The sequence below is a fragment of the Mytilus edulis genome, chromosome 1 (assembly GCF_963676685.1).
Source record: "Mytilus edulis chromosome 1, xbMytEdul2.2, whole genome shotgun sequence".
In the NCBI taxonomy this organism is placed as follows: Eukaryota; Metazoa; Mollusca; class Bivalvia; order Mytilida; family Mytilidae; genus Mytilus; species Mytilus edulis.
The window spans coordinates 61604241-61628337 of NC_092344.1; the positions used below are offsets into that span (position 1 = coordinate 61604241).

Genomic DNA, 24097 nt, shown 5'->3' on the forward strand with positions numbered 1-24097 from the left:
ACAAATAATAATATACAAACTGTAAGAATTTTGACAATTTCAAGGCATTGTTATAAATGTGTACCATAGTCGACTTTCTTTTGTAAAAGATTTGAGGCTACCTACGCATACTATATAGGCGTATCAAAGTACTTCTGACTGGTAAGGTAATAACACAAAAAGATAACCATCACAGTTTTGAATGCTGCTACTGATTGGCCAATCAATCAAAAAGGAAGACGGAAGTTTCGACAATTACATCACTTTCGTTAGTCGCGGGCAGATAGTTGTCTCATTGGCATTCATGACTACACGAACAGCCCTTTTTGTAAGTCGCTGTAAAAATGTTTAATAAAGCATGTTCAAACTTGGATAAAGGCAACGATTGTCGATATTCTTTTGCATATTGACTTTACTTGTGCAAATGGTCTTTATTTTAAGATATTTAAAAACACTTTTAGTGTTCAAAGGAAAAACTATAAATTGGTAAACTACATTTAACACCATATATGTATACCTATGCAATAACAAAATATAAACTGCAAATAAAATAGTTTACACATTTTAATAACTGAATATATCTTTTATGTTTGTCATATAGGTGTATCCAGCAAGTGGACCAGTTAATGGTGGAACATTGTTGACAATATCTGGAAATCACCTTGGAAATGTAAATGATAGTATTTTCGTTGATATCGGTGGAGTAAGATGTTCCCGAGTTAGAGTCCTAACACCCTATACTAAGTAAAGATTTGTTTTTTTTTACAAATAATGATACACATGTATACAGAACATGTCATAGAAAGCATTGATTGAATCATCAAACAAAAAGTGTCTCTACATGATTAAATGTTTGTCTTAACTGTCACAAAGCAGTAAAGTAATATACAACATGTAGGAAATGTGAATACAAAAAAAAACATACCTTAATATCTTGATATCTATATCATTAACGGAAAGCATAATACTAAAATTTATTATAAAAGAGATGATTTTTTCATTTCCTATCGTTAATTATCCATTTTTAGATGGTGACGTTTCCTTGTTGCTATCTTACGGTGTTTATATATCTCAACGATTCGCTCGTGTATGTAACAATGTTTTAGATTTTAACGAGAGAAATTTATGTCTTACTGAAAAATTATTACACCAGGGTTTTCGATAACACAAACTAGTCAAAACATTTACTAAATTTATTATCGGTATAAGGACACCATTCGTAAATATAGCTCAACATGCAGACTTATTATACGTTCAGGTATTTCACATCCAATTTTTTATGGAAATATTCTTTATAAAGCACAACAATGTCAGTATTCACCTCAGAAACTAACAAAACCTGTAAATAGACTTATTAAGAAGGGATAAAGTTACGATACTGTTATCAGGTATTTAAAGATTGCATATTTTGGCATTAATATTGATTCACTTATGGTGTCTTTGCATCGGAACTCAACCCATTTATTTAAAAAAACAGTTGTTTGCATGACACGGGTTATGTACTTCTCATATATATATTATGATGTTATGATACTTAACCCCTAACGAAAAGGATTGTGCCTGATATACATATGATGAAGTCATAATCTTTCAATCAGTTTAATTGAAGTCTGAAGCTGGCATGTCAGTTAACTGCTAGTAGTTTGTTGTTATTTATGTATTATTAAGGTCTTTCCTTTTTCAAAACGGAAAGACCTTACTGTATTTCTTCTGTTTATTAAGGTCTTTCCTTTTACAAAAGGGAAAGACCTTACTGTATTTATTCTGTTTATTATTATTATTCTGCCACCAAACTTTGACAAATTTATCCGCGTTACCGTAAGACGTGTCGCTTTCATGTTCACATTTTGTATCTGTGTCATGAATACCTATCCGGAACTCACCCTGTGAATCGAAATATTTTGTGGGTTCGGAGTAATCCCTCCGAAACCCAAAAAACCTTGTTATCGTTCAAACACCGTAACCGTAATAGGTAGAAAAAAAACGAAGGGTGAAATTTGTTCAGGACCAGACCCTGGTTCTTCGTTACATTTGGATCGAAAATATTCAACGACTCATTGGTAGGGTTATGCCCCTATTAAAATTAACCGGTGTCGGTTGGCCACCAAAACTCAGAAACCGTAAGTCGTAGACACCTAGGATCTTTACCATTCATCATCAATTCATGTGACTTTGAAAAATATTTCAAGGTCAAATGTGTATGTTGACCTTGACCTTTGACCTAACACTTTGTTAGCGGATAATCTCAGCAACCTTAATTCTTTCAGAAGTGTTGTATAGTTGAAAATGTTTGGGTCATCACGGCGCAACTTTGTTACATTTTGACCGAAGAGATTTGACCTTTCTGTAAGGGGCATAACTCTTGTTTTAGGTTTCTGAAAAGGCAAAATCAGCTTTTACTATATGACCAAAGGTCCTAGACCCATGGGGTCTTCAGCAATGACATTGGGGACTAATGACCTTAACAAAGGTCAAAAGGTCAAAGGTCAAGGTCATGTCCTATATAGCGAATTATGTGTTTTTGACCTTGTTTAAAGGATTTTCAGTGTGTTATAAAGCTTTTTAAGGTTGACCTTGACCTTTGACCTTACAACTTTTCAGTCGATATCTCAAAAACGATTGTAGTAAATAGTGAAAAACGTTGAGGTGGATGAGGCTTTTTTTACATTTGACAATACATTCTTCGTCTATTGGAACATGTATTTTACATTACAAAAGGAAAGACCTCTCAATTGTTCAAGAACAATTGACATTTTTATTGTCATTTTGTTTATTTTCTTTGGTTACACCTTCTGACATCAGACTCGTATTTCTCTTGAACTGAATTTTAATGTGCGTATTGTTATGCGTTTACTTTTCTACACTGTCTAGAGGTACAGGGGGGGGAGTTGCGATCTCATAAACATGTTTAACATTTTTGCGCCTGTCCCAAGTCAGGAGCCTCTGGCCTTTGTTGACATACTTGACTTAATCCACTTCGTCCCAAAGGGAACATAGGGCGACAACAGCTTCTTCCCATTTCTTCCCGTCCATGGTTATTCGTTTTGTCGCTTTCCAGGTCTCCCAAACTTTGCTCAGTTCAGTTGTTAGTCCCCTCCCCCAGTTTCGATGTCCTTGGGGGTTCCATTCTAGGGCTTGCTTGGTAATGTTTGAGTCTTTTTTTCTGAGGTTATGTCGAATCAAATTCCACTTTCTAGTTCTTATTATCTGAGTTGTTGGCTGTTGTTTTGTTCTTCTTCATAACTCAATCTTGCTGGTTTGTATTTAGCCTCATTGATTTTGTTTTTAGGGGTTTTGCTGCTGTTTCAAGACTTTTGGTCTGATGTTGTGCATCTTGAAATCGATGGGCTAATGTACCAATGTCATCAGCAACATCTAGGTCTTCTAGGCGTGTTGTGAGAGTCTATCCAATGCCTTTCGGATCTTTGTAGGCTGTTTACCAGCCCAGTCAACTACTATTAGGAAAAAGAGGAGAGAAAGAACACAACCTTGACGTACCCCAGTTGTAACAGGGAATGGTTCTGTCATAGTTCCACCATGCATAACTTGATAGGAAAATTAGTCGTATAGCATTTTTATCATTTTGATGATCTTTTGTGGAATTCCATAGTGCCCTACAATGTCCAAGAGCACCTGGGGGTCGATTCTATCAAAAGCTCTCTGGAAATCCACAAAATTTAGGTAAAGTGTTGTATGCGATTCTATTGTCCGAACGATGATAATTCTCAATGTGGTCTACACATGATTTTTCTTGTCTGAAGCCAGCTTCTTCATCTCTTAGTATCTTATACGCATCATCTTCCCACCTCTCAAGTTGATCTTCCAGTTTAGTGAGGGTCTTGTGGTCTTTATTTTTGATTGATGTATTTTAGGTTGGTGGTTTACCGTTTAATTACGTTGTATAGGGTTTTGATGTCTCCCTTACTACAGGCGGCTTCGGCTTCTTTGTGTAGTTGTTCCACGAAGCTCCTTTTATCTTGTTTGCAGCTTTCCTTCACCTCTTTATCTTTATTGCTATACTGTTCTTGTGTCTGCTTGTTCTGCTGTCTAGTTATAGCTGTCACAACTTTTTCTTTCACTTGGCGTCTTTCATTGACAATTTTCCATGTATTTTCTGACATCCAGTGCTTTCGGTAATGTTGTAAATAACCGACCATTTCTTCACATGATTGAACAATAGAATCTTTGGTCATTTCCCATGATATGTTGGTGTTAGTTTCGTCATCATATAGGGTTTCAAGTACACTGAAATTGATTTGAAGCAGAATTTGATAGTCTTGAATTTGATAAGGTCTTTAAATAGATCACCATTTAATTTTTTTTTTAGACTTTTTTTTGTTTTTGTTTATAGCAGTTTTAGTTGTATTTTTGCAATGTTTATGCGGTACTCTGGTGCAATATAGGCTCCTCTCTTATTTCGCACATCTTGTAGAGGTGACCTCCATCTTTGTGATATAGGAATATGGTCTAATTGATTTTCTGTTACTCCATTTGGCGAAACCCAAGTAACTTTGTGACAGTTTTTATGGGCGAAAAGTGTACCTCCTATTACTAGACTGTTTAAAGCACAGATATCAGCAAAAATTTTACCGTTCTCATTCATTTTACAAATTCAATTTGGTCTCATTTCTCTTTCTCTCCCTGCCCTGTCCTTACCCACTTTTGCATTGAGGTCTTCTATTATCATGAGGATGCATCGTTTTGGCACAGAATTTACAGTGGTTTGCAGAGAGTAAAAGTCATCTTTCTCTTCTTCATCTGCATTACTTGTTGGTGAGTAAACCTAGATTATGGTTGTTTTCTGAAATTTTTTGTCAAACCTGGCAGTGATTATTCTAGATGACACAGGGTTTCATTCTAAGAGAGACTGCTTTGCCTTTTTAGTAAGTACGAACCCAACACTTTTATCATGAGAATCAGTGGCGTTTGTGTTACCCGAATAGATGATGGTATGACCAGTGTTTAGTGTTGTCATGCCGGATGTATTCCATTTTACTTCACTGAGTCCTAAAATTTTAATACTGTATCTGTCCATTTCTTTGGCTGTCTGCAAGCTCTTTCCACTTTGATACAGTGTATGTACATTCCAAGTCCCAATTTTGGTTGGATACTTAGGTGAAAACAACTTCATCGTCCTCGCGCCATATGTGGTTTTGTTTTTGTGTTTACCTCTATATCAAGCCGCTGACGAGTAAGAGGGTTTTCTTCTGTAGTCGTTTCAGTAACGTATGCTTTTTTAAGTTAGGGATGTTGGCCCTAAGCAAAACCTTTTACGTGAAGGGTCGGGTTGTACTGTAGGGGTTGTCCATCCCTTAGACGATTGCTTTTGCTAACGAGTTCCATCTACCCGGATTTTCTGTTTGGATTAACTTCCATAGCCTTTGACTATTTCCAAGTCACTCACAAGGCAGTGGGCAAGTAATCCATAGCTGGGGCAAGGTTGAGGAGAGCCAGGGCGTATCCGCTCGCCGGCAGGCCTAAACTCTGCATTTCTGAGGCCATTGCTGCTCTGAGATCCCTTTCAAATAAGCCTGAGATACTAGACCCCAGTATCCGTGTATTGCCGCGAGGAGGCATTGCAAGAGCCTTGATGGTGTAGAGGCTTTGTACCAACGTGAATTAGCCGATGGTGGGTGTTAAGTCTATGAACTCACCACACTAGACGCATATCACCATCATGTGTGCAAACACACTAATACACTGGCCTTTGTTCGTCTTGTATTATTTTTAATTTTAGTTTCTTGTGTACAATTTGGAGTTTAGTATGGCGTTCATTATCAATGAACTAGTATATATATTTGTTAGGGGGCCAGCTGAGGGACCCCTCCGAGTGCAGGAATTTCTCGCTGCATTGAAGACCAGTTGGTGACCTTCTGCTGTTGTTTGTTCTGTGGTCGGGTTGTTGTCTCTTTGATACATTTCCCATTTCAATTCCCAATTTTAATTTTACTTAATAGTTACAAGACACAAGACATTATTATTTATGACGAATATATCGAAACGTCGTCAACTTTCAAAATGTTATTAAGAAATGACTGTAATATTTATTCTATCTATAAAGAAATAATATTTTTAAAAAATGGTGCATACAAATAGCCCGCAAATGTCTATAACGGTTTTAATGTTATTTCGAATAAACAGAAACACTTTTCTTTATTCCCTATAATTTAATTCTAAAACAGGAGTACATATATAATGATGAAAAAGTTTATAATGTCGCGGTCACATGACGTTCAGAAGACGTGTTACATCCAAAATTAAGTTATTTTGAATTATAACCAATTAAATTAAAATGAACACCGTAGTTTCATCACCGTTTTCCATTCCTTTTCATGATCTTTATTGATAATAGTTTCAAATTTTGAAGTTATGAAGCTATTAAAGTCGATACATTTTTGTATGCAGTGGAAAATTACTTTTTTTCAAATTGAAACTAAACTATTGATAATTGGAGCAACTTTTAGCATGGTCACTAGCACGCAATTTTGAGCTGAAACGTTATCTAAAATCAAAGCCGCTCTTAAAAACAGGACAGTAGATAATATAATGAAGTTAAGCTTTTCAGTTCATTTTTTACTACCTCGAATTCAGTAGTATTCACGTACATTCTATTACGATATGTTCAGATTGTTCAATACATGTAGCTGTTATCTAAATGTACAAAACTCCAGCATTATGCAAAACTAATGAAAAGTATATGGAATGCCTACAAGGAAAAGGTACGATCACAACTAAGTTAAAAAGAAGAAAATGTTTAGACGTAAAATTAGAACCAGACTAAGGTTTCAGATTATGCTACTATGAAATAACCGGTTAACACTTAAATGAATATACATGTGAATCCTCTACAGATGTTCTATTCTCCTGAATGTAAGTGAATAAAACAACATCACTTATTTACAGTAACAAACACTTAGTATACACACTTAAAAAAGACAGCCGAAAGATAGCAGACGGATATTCAAACTCATAAATCTAAAATAAAAACAACGCCATGGCTTATGAAATAAACAAACAATAGTGCAGATGACACCACATAGAACACTAAACAATATGGACCCCAGCCCAGCTAAAACTGTGCTGATCTTAGATACTCCGGAATGGTTAACAGGTCCTGTTCCCGTTTGGCACCCGTCGTGTTGCTAATTTTAGTACAAATCTGGTAAAATTCACCGCGGCTCGTCGATAAGACATACACATTCTTATTCGGACGACTTTGTAGTGACGACTTTATGAACATATCCGTTATCGTCTGTGAAATTCAATTGATATACCATAACGGTCAATCAAGTCGTGATGGTGTTCGTAAAACTTACGAAGAGATGATTTCAATTTCACTATTTATAACTCTTAGTTTAATGGCTTCCTTCTGTGCAGCAACCCTCTACCGAGGAAATCTTAATAGAAAAATGAATATCGTAGCAATTGGAATATATTCCTTAAGCAGGCACTGGAATGATGCTACATAACAATGGAAAATTCACAATTTGGAAGCTGAAATCTTTTTTGTCGGTAAGGTTTCTTCTTTAACCTACCCTCATTGTCCATTTCTAGATGCACGTCAAGATTTCAAATAGACTTTATCTGTAGTGTCATTTATATCAGGTTCGATGGAAAAGATGCGTCCAACATAGTAACTTAATTTTGAATTATTTAGTGAGTGAACATCATCTTTAAAGCGAAAAGTAAAGTTTCTTTACTTTCTTCTGAATTAAATTCCTGTTTGAAGCCTTAAGGGTCTTGTAGATGAATGCTGTGTAAAAAAAAAAGATGCAATTATGTATCATGTGTATCTCATTAAACATGTTGAAAAGGGTACTATTCATTTGATAAACAATAAGTATTTGGTTCAGAAGCCGGACCCAAAATCAAAATTGTTAATGTGTTCTGGTCTATTCATCGTTTCCTACTTATTCTAAAAAAATACAAATTCTTACAAATAGTGTTTTTTTTCTTATTTTGAACAGTTTGACTTGTGTCCTTGGATATAGCAACGATTATCAGACAAAGGGGATATTGGTTTTAGTAAGTGGAAGTAACTACAGCGATTCAAACACTTACTTCACCTTCAAGGTAACTAGCATATTTTTTTCTTTATAGTCACTTGTATTAATATTGTTATAAAATGGTTTTATAAGTGTTGTTAGTGTAAACTTTTACTGCTCAGAATTCAATTTCCTTTTTTTTAAAGGTTCAAACATTATATTTTTCAAAGCTTTATTCTGTAAAATGAATTTTAACATAATGCAGTATTACAATACATTAAAATGCAGATGTTGTAATAAAATAATATCAATTTGATAAAATCTGAAAATATAAAATCATTATCAAGACTCTCAAAATATTCTCATATCTGTGATATTTTTTTTTTATTTAAGGAACCTAAACTCATACATTTTCGCCCAGGGAAAGGAATCTTATCTGGAAACACAACTATATTAATTAGCGGTGTCGATATTGGATTCGAAGGACAAAATCGGTACACAATTACCTTATGTGACGATGTGTTTCGCATAGAATGCAGGTATACTAGTATTTGTTAACGCCGAAAGAGAAATAAAATATCAGAACATTAAAAACATATACGATTTGATTATTGTAGCAAAGATTGAGGACTATAGACACTGAGAAAAATATATTTACGTTAATCTGATAGGGTCTTAGTTCATAGAAATCGTATTTTGCTATCAAACCTTGATTGATTAAGTAGGTTATTAAAGATTGGAATATAAAAAAGTACATTGTATGTCATGTGCCAATGGTACAGATCTCCATCTGAGCAACAATGTGCAAAAGGTAAACTGTTATAGGTCCTTCAACACGGAACTTTGGATCATACCAAATATCATGTTATTAAGGACCCAAAAATGACTAGTGTCAAATAATTCAAACTTGAAAACCAACGCCGGTCTTTTTTATATAAAGAACGAGAAACGAAAGACACTAATTAACCACATCAATAAATGATAGCAACTCAACAACATGTGCCTGACATGGGACAGGTTCCAACCTTATACATGTTTTATTATAAACTTTAAGAATTGTAGATCGCTTCGATATTTGTATCTTTTAAATAAGGAGAGGCATGAGTTTTCGAGATAACCTTACTAGCAACTGAACAGTAACTTTTACATTTTAATTTGATATAAACATCATCTGCAAAGGCCTTAACAAACAGTCATTTAAAAAAACAGTTTTTCTTTCAATCGTCAGTATTTAATACTGTGATCATTCAGTTTTGTTAAAATAATTCGCTTGTAGTCAATGTGGTAGTTTTCAGTTGCGATACAACCAACTCAGTATGTGCTTTGATGTTGGTGATGTGTACAGGTAAAATTACGTATGAACTGATTATAGTTGAAACATACAAATAGTCTGCATGGTTCTTCATTTATCGCAGTGGATTAGTCTGAAAAAAACACTAAAAGAGTTGAAATAACTGGGCAATTAAATTTTAAGTCTTATATTAGAACCTGTTAAGATGAAAATGAACATTGCATAAAATTGGTTTATTAGTGCCTAGATGTACTAGCAGCCCATTAATATTTTGGAAAACGATACAGTTACAAACAGATAGATAGATAGTTTGTTCTAATAAAACCATGCAAGTACAAGCTGTATTGTTTTGTTTTAAACTTTTTTATTCGAGCTTCACTGACATAACTAAGGAGCCTTTTGTAAACAAAACATGCGTCTGGTGCAAATATCAATCTTGGTATCTATGATGAGTTTATTTGTAGGAGTTTAACCACCAGTAGGTAAACATGGATATTTCCAACAATATCATAAAGACGTATCATTTCTGTAAAAGAGGGACGAAAGATACCAAAAGGACAGCCAAACTCATAAATCGAAAATAAACTGACAACGCTATGGCTAAAGATGAAAAAGACAAACAGAAAAACAATAGTACACATGACACAACATGGAAAACGAAAGAATAAACAACACGAACCCAATTAAAAACTAGGTGTGATCTCAGGTGCTCCGGAAGGGTAAGCAGGTCCTGCTCCACAAGTGACACCCGTCATGTTGCTTATGTGATAACAAATCCGTTAAATAGTCTACTTCGGTAGGTCACATTCATGAAAGGGAAGGGGATTGTAGTTACGACGTAAGGAACATATCCGATATCATTTGTAAAACGGTTATTCCATCCATAACGGTCAACCAACTCGTGATGGCGTCCGTAAAATTTACGAAGGGATGATTTCAACTTCACCATTTGGACATCTTGTTTTAATAGCCTCCCTTTGAACAGCAACCCTCTATCAAGAAAATCATGATAGGAAATGCAAGCACGGGATTATCGTATCAATTGGAAGATATATACCCCGTATGCTGGTGTCTCTGGAATATTGCTACTTAGAAATGGAACGTTCACAATTGGAAAGCTTAAATCATCTCTTTTGTCGTAAAGATTTGTTTTCAACCGACCCTCATTGTCAATTTCTAGATGTAAGTCAAGATATGTGGCCGACTTAACTGTATCTGTAGTATCCGTTATCTTTAGTTCGATGGGATAGATGCGTTTCACATAGTCACCAAATTTTGAATTATTTAATGAAAGAACATCATCTATATAGCGGAAAGTAGAGTAAAAGGATATGGATAACTTCTTATCTTTCTTTCTAAGACGTTCCTGCATGAAATCAGCCTCATAATAATAAAGAAACAATGCGGCAAGTAGAGGGGCACAATTCGAACGTAACAAATATGATGTCAATCAAGAAATCAAGCATCTTAATAATATCAGTTTCAGAGAATTTTTTGTTTGAATCAGAGTGATCCTTTACAAAGTATGATTTATCCCTCCCTAAGACAAGACACTTGTATCTACGTTGGCCATTCTTTTTTATGAAGCAAAGCAATACCAACTTTTTCAATTTGTCTTTTAGTTTGGAATGTGGAATACTTGTGTAAAGAATAGAAAAGTCAAATGTTTTAATACTGTTACAAGATGAGAGATAGTTAGATTGTATGTACTCTAAAAGATCTTTGGATTTTTTAAGTATCCACATCTGATTCACGCCACCTCTAGAATAGGCAGTTTCACAATAACTGTAATGCCCCTTTTTTGTTGCTGATAAAATAGACATAAAATAGACATAAATTTCTATTATAATTAATGTTAAATTAACTAAAACACTTGAACGTTTTTTTCAAGTAGAAATAGATTGTCTTAGTCTTATTTTCACCATTTTTTGTCGGGATCTTGTTATATATTTGATTTGGTTTTTCACCGGTTTTGATTCGATCGCCATTAATGATGTCTAATGTCCACGAAATGTTTTCTAACATATCAGCATGCTATCTTTAATGATTTTTAACAGGTTAAAGTTCTAGAAGTTAGAGCTGACATGACACATATAAATAATCGTGATTTATAAACTTTGAAACTTTTGCATAATTTATTTGTTTAACTTTGTGTTTAAGTAATTTTAAACGGTACCACTAATACTAAGCCAGTTGCTTATTATATACAGTTAAAATAGGATTGTCATTTCTCATTTCCAAGGAGGTATGTTTGTCCTGCATCCTCAGACATAGTTCATCGACTTCAGATATTTTGCATTATCTATTTTTTTAAATATCGTCTTTTCAATATTAATAACTGCACTATACTACAAAATATATCAACATCATATAAAGATTGATGTGTTTGTTTCAGTGAATCTCAAATAATCTCAAGTTCAGATCATTCCTTGATTAAGTGCCAAACAGGCAAATCAATAGAACCTCGTAACATGACTCAGCTAGAGGTTGTTATTGATGAATTGACAATGTTGACTCTGAATGCACCATTTCAATATTTACCGGATCCAACATTTAATTTATCGACTAAGGTACCGAAGTCATTACAAAGGTATGTGTATATAGATATTTGAAGAATATTTATTAAATCAAGACATGCTTTCTAAAGAATCGATGTTTTCTGTTTTGATCAGGTTTGATTTGAAAAAAGTAAAATTATAAAAATACTGAACTCACAGGAGAATCCAATCGGGAAGTCCATAATCACATGGCAAAATCAAATGACAAAACACATCAAAAACGAATGGACAAGAAGTGCAATATTCCTGACTTGGTACAGGCATTTTCAAATGTAGAAAATGGTGGATAAAACCTGGTTTTAAAGCTTTGAAGTTAATGTTTATCTCAATTTACTTGTTTATGCAAAAGGTTAAAATAAACACTATAAATGAGACTGTTTCAACTATAAAAAACACATTTTTTTTTATACCTCTTTGAAAAGTACAATCTTATTCCAGGTATTTCTTTATATTTTTTTCCTTCAGTGGAGGTGCAATATTTACAATTTATGGGAAAGGTTTTAATAATGTATGGGAGATAACAGTAGAAAGAGTGGTAAGTACAAAATGGGAATTAAATCTAATCACGATTTCTGTATGAAAGTGACTTCAAATGTAGGTACATAAGTTAAAACGTTATTGCATTCTACAAATATGTATTTCGTTGAATTGATATGTATCAAAATTCAAATAACAACATTATATTTACATGCCTGCGCACTAACTGCTGATATCCCTGTATCAAAAGTAAGCATTTTGAATAATATTTGTTCGTGTTTTTGTTCATATATCATAAAAAATGGTTTGGGTCCAGATTTTTTTAGTTTTTGCACCTCTATTTTGATATTTTTGCGTATCATAAAATTGAGAAAGGAAATTGGGAATGTGTCAAAGCGACAACAACCCGACCATAGAGCAGACAACAGCCGAAGGCCACCAATGGGTCTTCAATGTAGCGAGAATTCCGCACCCGTGGGTGTCCTTCAGCTGGCCCCTAAATATATGTATACTAGTACAGTGATAATGGACGTCATAATAAACTCCGAATTATACACAAGAAACTGAAATCAGAACCAAATTAATGTTTGACTCTTCACATTGAAGCGCATTATGTAAAATGTGAAGAGTCAAAAATTTATTTTATGGTTCAATAAGTTCTAAATAAATTATTGCCATTCAATATAAATAAATTTCTATAAAAAAAATAATGCTCAAGCAATTCTTAATATTATTTATATTAACAATAACAACGTTCACACATTTTAATACACAACATCAGAGTGGGCGTGTCGCCATAAAAATTGACAGCATTGAAAATAAAAGAATTACTTTTAACCAAACAGAAAACAGTTAATACACCTATTTTATTTATATGCATATGCATTGTAAGTAAATAGAAGCTAAATGCCTTTTCAGGAAAAAAACAAAACAATGTGTGGTCAGTAAATTTATATGGTAGACCAGAAATTACACGTGTACAAAACTGTTAACATTTCAGCATTGTCTTCGTTTATTAAGTATCTATATTTTGTTTGGTATTATGCTGAAAAAACTTTAATTTGGTTAATAGCATAGCCACAAACCGCAATTTCTTGTTATACATGTACCCACCATATTTTCTTAAAATGTTCTATACCAAGTCAGGAATATTGTTCTTTAATAGTTAGTTTCTATGTATGTTGTCTTGTCGTTTGTTTTTGTTGCACTTCAGTGTTTGTGTTATTTCGTTCTTTTCCACTTATGGTTAATATGTTTCCCTCAATTTTAGTTTGTAGCCCGCATTTGTTTTCTCTTAATCGATTTATGAATTCTGAACATCGGTGTACTACTGTTGCTTTTATTTAAATCACATATGCCTTGCACATGTATGGCATAAAGTGTATCCTAAAAAGTTTGTTCGTCCTCTTCTGGTGTTGTATAGAAAGCAAGATGAGGTCAATATAATTAATTTCATTCAAAACGACGAATATATATATGTACTGTACACATCTTCTTTAATCATCCCCGTCGTTGCTTGGAAATCTATCATTGTTTTTACTGGTCAGGAGAGTGATCCAATATTGACTCTAAAACGGAGGATATTTAACTACTGATAGATGCTGTGAATACCTCCTATCTCGACCACGAAACACTCTTACATAAGGTTGTCGATCAATAGTTGGTCGATAGCAGATTTTGCAAACTTTTCAAACATGGTAAAAGTTTATTTGCAAATTAATATATGCTCTGTCTATCAAGACGGTGGCAAGATATACTATATGTCATTTAATTTATCCATGACATTAAATCCTTTTCTTGACAACCCTTTCTAATCTAAAGGCTTTTCGGTTGTTTCTTAAAATATGCAAGGTGACAGCAAACTTTGAAGTAACGATCGCTTTGCACTGGGTTTAACTACACGTAAATATCGTTCACAATTCATACGCACTGTACAACCATCGCAATGTACGATTGTTTTATGTTGACAATAACGTTTTATTAGATTGCTATCTAACGATTGTTTTGTGAAACGACAGCCTGGTTTTAAGTAGAAGAAAAGGACAAAATGAATTGTAAATTGCTATTCAAACCAAGCCAGAATAGAAAATTGTATAACTCTGCCATTAATACCGAAGACTACAAACATATCTACTAACAAAGACATCTACAGGTAGAAATAACCTATGTAATTGCTGTTAATATTCCTATTAAGCGGCTGTTGCGTAGATTATTGTGTATGTTTCAGATATTTGCAATTTTTATCTACGAAGTATCCCCCTGTATCAGATAGACAGAGGCACGTTAATGCATCAAATAATGAGAATTGACAAAATCACGTTGATGTTTCATTGTATACCGTGAACCCATACCTTTTTTTTTTTTGTATTTAACTAGCGTTTTTATTCAAATATTGTTTCCAGGACAAGCCATGTGATGTACCAGATGATACTTTCGCAGTATGTAAAACACCCCCAAGATTACAAAATCAGCCTACCAATCAAACTATTGACGTTCATTTTGATGGAATAACTATTCAAGTTACATTAGAATATGTGAATGAACCTGATTTTCAAAAGTTTCAAGCCGTTCTTGAGTATGATAAAGAATCTACTATTAGAATTCAGGTAAGGATCAATAATAAATTAGGGTTTGCATAACCTAGTCATTATAGTATGACATTTGATTTCAGAGAAAGATAAAATGAGACATAACAAAATTACTACTAAGCTATCACTGATAATCAAATCTTAAATCAACAGTTTGATGCACGTCTTTGAATTCATGAAAAAAAATGACCTAGTTATAAAAGTAAATATGTTAAATAGAAGAAGGAATATGCTTATCAACATGGTTACGTTAACTTTGTTCCAGATAATAGAACATTTAATAATAAAAACTCTAAAAAGGACAAACAGCAAAGCATTGGCAAATAACTAAAAACTCATGACTTGGTTTTTGTGTGCCATTTTCGTTTTTCTTTTGATGTTTTTTTTTATAAATGAGGTATTTGATAAATTCTTTTGAATTGTTTTGTATTTTCTTTTACAAAAAAAAGCAGTGGTATATTTGTCAATGAGACAACTCTTCACAAATGTCACAGAATTTAACTTATGCCTTTCATAGCTTACAATAAAGTACGGATTTAATATTTGTCTAGTTCGTACAAAGACCTTTAGTTGCTAAAGTTAAACTCTACTTGAACAGTGGGGTATTGTCGTCATTGAGATTATGCAACTTCTCATAACTGCAATGTTATTTTGGACAATATAAAAAAAACTAAAATTTACGGATATAGACTATTGAATATTTGACCAACTGCAAGAACATAAATTCACTACTAGTATATATAAGTTTTGACATTGTTTTTCAAATTTGATGTAAAATATAAATACAAGTGTAATATTTACAAAGTTGTATTTTTATAGGGAAGACACATATTAAGTATTGCACTTCGTGAAGATTATCATATAGATATTGGATTGGATGGAACGTGTTTGATAGTAGATATAAGTATGGATCTCATCACTTGCGTACCACCAAAATCAGTACCTATGACAAATAATACTGACGTTTTAATAGTTCATGTAATTGTAAGTAATTTATAGTAATGTTTATTTAGACGACAATAATATTAAGTTGTGCACATTTTAATTCAAAACAATAATATGTGTAAATGGTTATATTTACCAACATTCTCTATATCATGTTTATGTATGCTTTTTATGTTGAAAGGCAAAAACTTGTTGAGCATATGTAAATAAGCCTATATAACAATAAAGCAATCAACATAGACCACGAATGTATGCACGGGGTTATCCGTTCCAAGGCATGCATCTGTATCAAGATAGAAACTATCTCGTTCCGCGTGTTTATAACGTTTGATTGTGATAGTTTTTATGGACTTTTTTTTATTACCTTACTATGTAGATCAAGTTTTTTCATTAATCATGTCGAATGCATATCCAAATACTTCCCTTAAAAAGTAATTACGGATTCCAGGCAAAATTTTTCTTCAAAGCGAGTTGTTACTATTTTGACACGAAAACCAGTTTTATTATTAGCTGTTGTTGACATTCATATAAACCGAAATCGACTACAAAACGCACGCAATCTAGATCTACACGTCATCAATAGATTAGTATCTATAAATATAGAAAGTGGAAAATTAAGATAAACCCCTTGGATAGCAACAAGAAACATCATCTCGACATCAAAATTGGGTTTGCTATAGAAAATAGAGAAACTTACATACTTGCATGAGTATTTATATCATTTGTCTTTGAGTATCCATGGCCAATCTTAACAATTATAATAGACAACTGCTAATTAACTGTATTGAATATGGCAGAAGCGTATATCGTTTTACAATGACAAGTGATTTATCTCGAAAAAAGGACTTACCTAGGTATAAACACGATTTTCTTTAATCGATATCACAACGCATAAACGATTACATGAAAATTATATCGCAAAACTGTCTTTTTCTTTATACTAGGTTAACGTTATTGGTAAACACATATATATTGGTGACATAAAGTACACAACAGAAACAAATGCATTAGCTATAGTAGTCTGGATATTAGGTGCCGGATTGGTTGGTTTTGTGATCATATGCTTGTCAGCTGTGACAATTTTACGGAGACAGACTAAGGCTGCAAATGAATTTAAAATTGAAATCAAGGCAAAGAAGGAAATAGTACAAAGATATGGAAGGGAAGGTAATAAGCTCAGATTTATCACCATTTATTTTAATTAAGGAACATATTTTGTTTTTTAATAAATCGTTTTCAATCAAAATTTCGTTTAATGTAAAATGCTATAAAATTGAGAATGGAAATGGGGAATGTGTCAAAGAGACAACAACCCGACCAAATGAAAAACAACAGCAGAGGGTATGTTTACAGTTGAATTAAAGAGGAAAAATATTAACAAATTATATTTCGACAAATTATATTTTGTTATATATACTTCCAGGAAGCTTTTATTTCATTTAACATGTTCAACTTCTATAAAAGATCGACTCTGTCGATTTCATTTTGTAAATGTTTATAATTAAGAAAGATGAAAATGAATAAATATAACTAAAACCAAAAGGGAACTTATAAAAAAGTTGATAAAATGATGTGGTATGATTGCCAATGAGACAACTATCCACAAAAGACCAAAATGACACAGACATTAACAACTATAGGTCACCGTACGGCCTTCAACAATGAGCAAAGCCCATACCGCATAGTCAGCTATAAAAGGCCCCGATAAGACAATGTAAAACAATTCAAACGAGAAAACTAACGGCCTTATTTATGTAAAAAAAATGAACGAAAAACAAATATGTAACACATAAACAAACGCAACCACTGAATTACAGGCTCCTGACTTGGGACAGGCACATACATAAATAATGTGGCGGGGTTAAACATGTTAGCGGGATCCCAACCCTCCCCTAACTTGGGACAGTGGTATTACATTACAACATAAGACCGAACTATAAAAATCAGTTGAAAAAGGCTTAACTCATCAGATGGACAAAAATACAAGTGGACGTTGTATACATATTATCTGAAGCCATTTAATACATTTTGTTTGGTAATGTCAAAACCAAAAACGAAAGACATTCAACAAAAGTGTAGGAAATATGTCTATTCTTCTCCAGGTATTGAAGTTGTTCAATCAATTAGAAGATGGAGTTAAGTTTCAAATGTTTTGATATTTTTTTAACATTTTGGATTTTAAAATATTGAGGAGCCCTGGATTTATGTGAACCTGTGCTCCTAAAGTGAAGTTAAATCATCAAAAACTATAAAGTTTATATCTTGGTCCACCAGATGTGCGTCGTTACAAGACTCATTAGTGACATTCAAATCAAACGTTTTCTGTTTTATTGAAATTCAAACTTAGACATGTTAAATACATGTATTGATAATCAGTTTTATACAGTATTTGAATTATCTTATCATGTCCAATACTGGGGATAGAATAGTGTTGTTGCGTGAAGTTGATTGTAGTATACTGAAACAAAGCAAAGCTAGCATTCCTTTTACAAAAGCAAATACGATGTTGACGAACATTTTTTTTTGCACAACTAATTAAATGTGAATGAATTTCAAATTATTGGTAAACAGAAAGTGATTTCACTGCATGTGAAACAATATTTACACGCTTTTCTAAAACATACCTAGAAGTTTTAAAAGTGATCTAACATTTTGTTGATATATGAATTCGTTGATTTACAATCGTATAACAACTATAAGCCGTCACAAAATGTATGTTTCAGGTTTGCCTGAAAGGCGACGGAACGTAAGGTAAGGTATTGTGCTATTTCCACAAATCAGATAAACCCTCTTACTGAATTGTGTTATAAAACTTTCCCGACATAATTCATGATAAACTCCATAACAAAAACTTGATTATTTTTTCTACAATAGACAAAAACAAGAAAAAAAAGTGTTATTGAAGAAATGGTTGTGGTGTATGAACAACCTTTCAAATAATAATTACTGGAAAATCGACCCCAAATAACATATAATAGGCACAACAGTAGCTATGAGTAGCTATTATATATTTCATTATCACCATAATGGTATGAAGAAAGAAAAAATGACCAGCCTGAAATAAAAATTCGTTATCATGTGATCATATGATTCCTGTATCCTTAATAGATGAAACATACTATCATAAACAATGTTTATGAGGCTAAGTTGACATGTTTTAAGTGAGTCGATAAATACGTATTAGCCGATATGAAAAGGCTTTCAATTTTATTGTTTTTATTTCATTATACGTTTTAAAATCAAACTATTTTGGTTCAAATTTAAAACTGTTAATACTATATATAGATCTTTTTAAAAGACACTCAATATTTTGCAACATTTTTATACTAATTTGTATGCTTATGTCATAACAATGGCAGTTGTTATCTTACAGTAAGTTTCTGTGCATGTTGCATTGTCGTTTTTTTTTGTTCACCTCAGTGTGTTTGATCGTCCTTGTGTTCTTCTTATAGTTGATGTGTTTCCCTCTGTTTAAGTGTGTAACCCGGATTTGTTTTCCCTCAATCTATTTATAACATTCCTGCTGAAAAACTTTAATTTGGTTAATAGCATTGCCATAAACCGCAATTTCTGGTTATACTGTCCCAAGTCAGGAGCCTCTGGCCTTTGTTAGTCTTGTTTTATTTTAATTTTAGTTTCTTGTGTACAATTTGGAAATTAGTATGGCGTTCATTATCACTGGACTAGTATATATTTGTTTAGGGGCCAGCTGAAGGACGCCTCCGGGTGCGAGAATTTCTCGCTACATTGAAGACCTGTTGGTGACCTCTGCTGTTGTTTTTTTTTTTTTGTATATCTTAAGTTAAAACAACTCATAATCAGAGATACGCAATTATAATTAATGTAACAAAAATGATTACAACGAACTTAATGGAATATCAATTTATGAAGTGTGTTTTGAACAGCACGAAATAATTCTTCAAGGTGGTACCTAACACTACAGTGAGATAACTCTGTGAAAATCAGCTTTTTTATCAGATAAATGTGTGGTCCAAGGTTTTTGAAATTTATATATTTTTGTCATAGGGTCAAAGTAAATACTTTGTCAAAATTAAATGAAAATAAATAGAGCCAAATATATTCTAGTCAAAGTGTTTGGTTCAACCTTAAGTTTGCTATTTCCATTCCATTCATAATTGACTTTGTCATACATGTGTCATATTCATTACACCATATCATAGTGACAATGATAGATGACATTTTACCAGCATGCTTTCTAGTTCCCTTCTTTCTTGTAATATCTTTTCATATCTGTATTCCATATTCAGGTGTTGCAACCTACAAATGGTTTGTGTCATTTGCTATATATTCTCAGGTCGGTTTTTCTATTTCTCCGTTTGAAGGTTCGGTTTTGATATTTTAATTTAAGACTTTTTATTTACTATGCATACTAAACTTCAGTGGTATATATGTTTATCTATTGTTGCAATTTACATAACACAGATTAATTGGCGTTTACGAATTAATAAAACAAACAAAAAAAAACATTTAAAAACTTGTGGGTTGACTGGAAAGGATGGTATAACCGTTTGAGAAGGGGGCAAAAGTTACCAGCGGGACATTAAAACTCATAGATCGATAACAAACTGACAACGACAAGGCGAAAAAAGAAAAACACAAACTGATAAATAAAAGTACATAAGACACAACACAAAAAACTAAAGACTCAGCAACATGAATCCTATAAGAAACTGTGGGTGATCTCATTTGCACCAGAAGTGTAAGCTACACATGTATCATCCGTAGTGTTGCTCATGTTATTACAAACCCGGTAAATTGTCTAATTCGGTAGGTCATATTCGTGAAAGAGGGGACGGGATTGCAATTACGACACAGGGAATATATCCGATATCATCTATGAAACTGACTCTTGATGGCGTCCGTATATTTCTTAATAAAGTTTGATCACGCTTTTATATAATTTTGAGTGTGTTGGAAGCGAATGCATACGATTGGTGTTCAAAATGAAATATCGTTCTAATTGTCCTCAGAACACCAACATATTGTTCATCACTAAATTAAATTATCCTTTCTAAAATGTATATATCCTGTACCAAATAATAGATTGTCTATGTAGTTTTGACAGTTCGACATCATAGTGTTGTTACTGTAATTTAAATCTGTATTTCGATAGTTCAATTCAAATTCTTAAAGAATAGAAAAAGGTACCCGTTCACAAAACAAAAATTTTGACTTCGAGTTCATTTTAAAAAAAAGCACAATAGGCAAAAACATATAATAAATACAAAATCGAACCTGAAACAAAAATTATGACTATATTTATGCATAAAAAACATTAAATATTGATTTATATTTTTTATTATTTTAACCTATCATTATCATTACCTTTTGTAAGGTCCGAAGATGAAAATGAATATACTGAGCCTGATGAGTCAATATATGATGAAGTAAATATCGAAGAGGAAAACAATACACGTGAAAACAGTTATCTTGACGTGCATGAAGGATACGATGAACTCGGACAACGATCACCACCAAATCCATATAATCAGCTTCAACAAGCAAGAAACGAAAATCAAAGACAGGACATGACATACAATGAAACAAATGAAGATGACGAATTGCAATGCAATATACAAAGACATGATTATCTAATATTATATAATGGATACGAGGAACCTATATCACGAAACGATCCAGATAGTCAACTCCAAGTTGAACGATTTTGACAATAATGATAGCACGACAAATCTCGATAACGGTAAAACGAATTCATCTAGCTCTCAATGATTTTAGAATAAATGTTAAGAATTACATTAATGCAATGTGAATGACAAATAAATTATATGCTACCCGTATGTCTGAAAATACCGTTCCATCTAAAATTGACTATTATATATATATGGATACTACACTAAATGTGCTTTACATAAAATGTACCAAACACAATATTTACACGAAATTGAATAGTATGAAACCTAAATTTTATTTTATTTATTAATAGTAAACACTATAATTTTCTTCAAACACTCATAGTTAGATCTGAATGCTCCTTTGTAAAGCTTCTTGATATCAACTTAGCTTGTAATCGTTCGTTTAAGAGTTATATTGTTCTCAAAATCGTTCAAAACAGTGTTGTCGCATTTATATTTTGCAATATATTATTATTCAAAACATATCCGAATGTGCATTAGGAATTTTATTTTATGAATTTGATAAAAAGTTGGTATGTGTCAAGAACATAAGATGCTCAATATGTTTGTACTTGTATGTACAGGAAGATTAGCTTTTATTCTGAAAAAAACTGTGTAAAAATACAAAGATAACATAAACATTTAATGAAAAAGATTATAGATTCCAAGACGGCAGTTACATAGACTTATCAATTTAGACTTTAAAGAATCGACTAAAAACATAAAAGTTGCAATAAGCAAAACTAGTAACTATGAGAACATAATGTAACAAGTGAAAACAAAGTGAATTGTTCATATTTTGTTAGAGGTAGACAACTCATATGAAAAAATCATGAAAAAACGTCGAAAAGACAACAAAGGTTATTTACATGTCAAAGACGTTTGGATTGTTAGGAATGGTTTCTGATGAAAGAAATTGGACAATAACGTACATAAACGAAAAACTATAATTTAGGTAAAAAAATATCAATAAAAACAAAACGATATAGGAAACAATTGTATTTAAGGCCCAGTTGAGGACCAACCCCGAGTGCGGGATTTTCTCGCTGCGTTGAAGACCTATTGGTGGCCTTCCGGTGTTGGCTGCTCATATGGTCGGATTTTTGTCTCTTTGACTTATTCCCAATTTTGATCTTGATTTTATTTTTATATCTATGCTTACAAGTACAAAACCTCCATATGATATAGAAAACTCTTTGATCTTCAATATAATAAAAGAAAGAGATATACGAAAAATCAAAATATGAAAAGTTGTGATTGTTAAGGTCACAACAGGAATTCTTTCTTTTTTTTCAAATGATAAGCTTCTTTTTCCATGAATATTTAAAAGGTTTGTTCAAAGCCTGTCAAATAGAAAAGAATAATTACTTATAATAGTATCATATTTAAAAAAAAAAGTCTATGCTGTTTCTTTATCTTACTTGAAAGTTCTGTGTATTTGAAGTTTTGTTTGGTTTTTTTTTATCTTAGAAATTGAAAAAAAATTGAGATACAATAAAATGATTCTAACCATATGATTGTTAAACAGGTGTGGTTTGGCCATTATAAATTGTTAGACGCCAGTGTATAGCGTAGGTCGTATGCATAAGTTTGATAAAAGTTGTAAGAAATACATTTCAATTTTCATTGTCAATCTTATGGTCAAATTAAACATATGTAATGCGTTGCCATGTTCGTCAAGCAGTTGCTACATCCATTTTTTCCCGGATGATTTAGCATTATCTTTATTCAACGAAAACTATCAATAGTTTAAAGTTAAAAAAGTAAACATGATCAAGGTTGCTGTTCTAAGAATCAATGTTGTGTCTTATGATTTTTATGTCTTAGTCCAATCATGATGAAATATGCATATCATATATAGAAATGACCTCATGGATTACAATTTTTAAGAAAACGGTGTATTCAAAGTAACATTTTATGTACAAAAGAGGGATGTTTTGTACCTTTATTCTACATGAAGTACCTCCATATGCCTCTGTTCATTTGAGAGATGAATCGCACAATTAATCATTTTCATCAAACTTAAAAATTAAATATAAATCGAATACAAATTTTCAAATCAGTGAATAACAATCTGACTAAATTGGATAGGGGGGGGGGGGGTAATAAAATTTCATATACATTTTTAATAACTTGTTAAAATAAAGTTTTTATCATGCTTTATTTCAAAAATAAAATAAAAAGCAATGGTCACCGGACTATTTTCTTTTAGGCTACAGATTGTACAAAATTGTCAGATTTGTGACAGATTATGACTGAAAAATAAATTTTAAAAGGAAAAATACACCCTAGAATTTTAAGATACAATTTGAGAAGAAAACTCTTACAACATACTTTCAGATAAAAAAAAATTGGGTCACCGAAATTGTTTTCTTGCTACATATTACAATAGGTAAATTCACAAAAAACTTTCTATAATAAGATTACTTTATCTAAGTTATCTCCCCTATTATCTGGGTTATCTTCCCTTATTTGGCAAGGTTAAAAACAAATGAACCAAACACAAATATGGTGTATTTTAGAAATAATAATTTTAGAACTAAATTTTCTATATTTACATTATATTTTCATTAAAAGTCTTACAAATGAACTACATACTACTCTCAAAATTTGCACATTT

The 24097-nt window shown here is 32.4% G+C and overlaps 1 protein-coding gene and 1 long non-coding RNA gene across 2 annotated transcripts; both read left to right on the plus strand.

Annotated features, from left to right (window-relative positions):
* The first annotated feature begins 589 nt into the window (after nt 1–589).
* On the plus strand, nt 590–8497 carry LOC139514963 (uncharacterized). The gene is made up of 3 exons (XR_011662773.1): nt 590–723; nt 7947–8052; nt 8358–8497. It is a non-coding gene; the product is annotated as an uncharacterized lncRNA (long non-coding RNA).
* Nucleotides 8498–11666: 3169 nt separating this feature from the next.
* Nucleotides 11667–21513, plus strand: LOC139524833 (uncharacterized). Its single transcript, XM_071319974.1, has 7 exons — nt 11667–11845; nt 12279–12348; nt 14693–14896; nt 15698–15862; nt 16768–16990; nt 20092–20110; nt 21180–21513. The coding sequence occupies exons 1-7, from the start codon at nt 11727–11729 to the stop codon at nt 21511–21513; spliced, it is 1134 nt and encodes a 377-aa protein (XP_071176075.1). The 5' UTR covers nt 11667–11726.
* Nucleotides 21514–24097: the final 2584 nt, after the last annotated feature.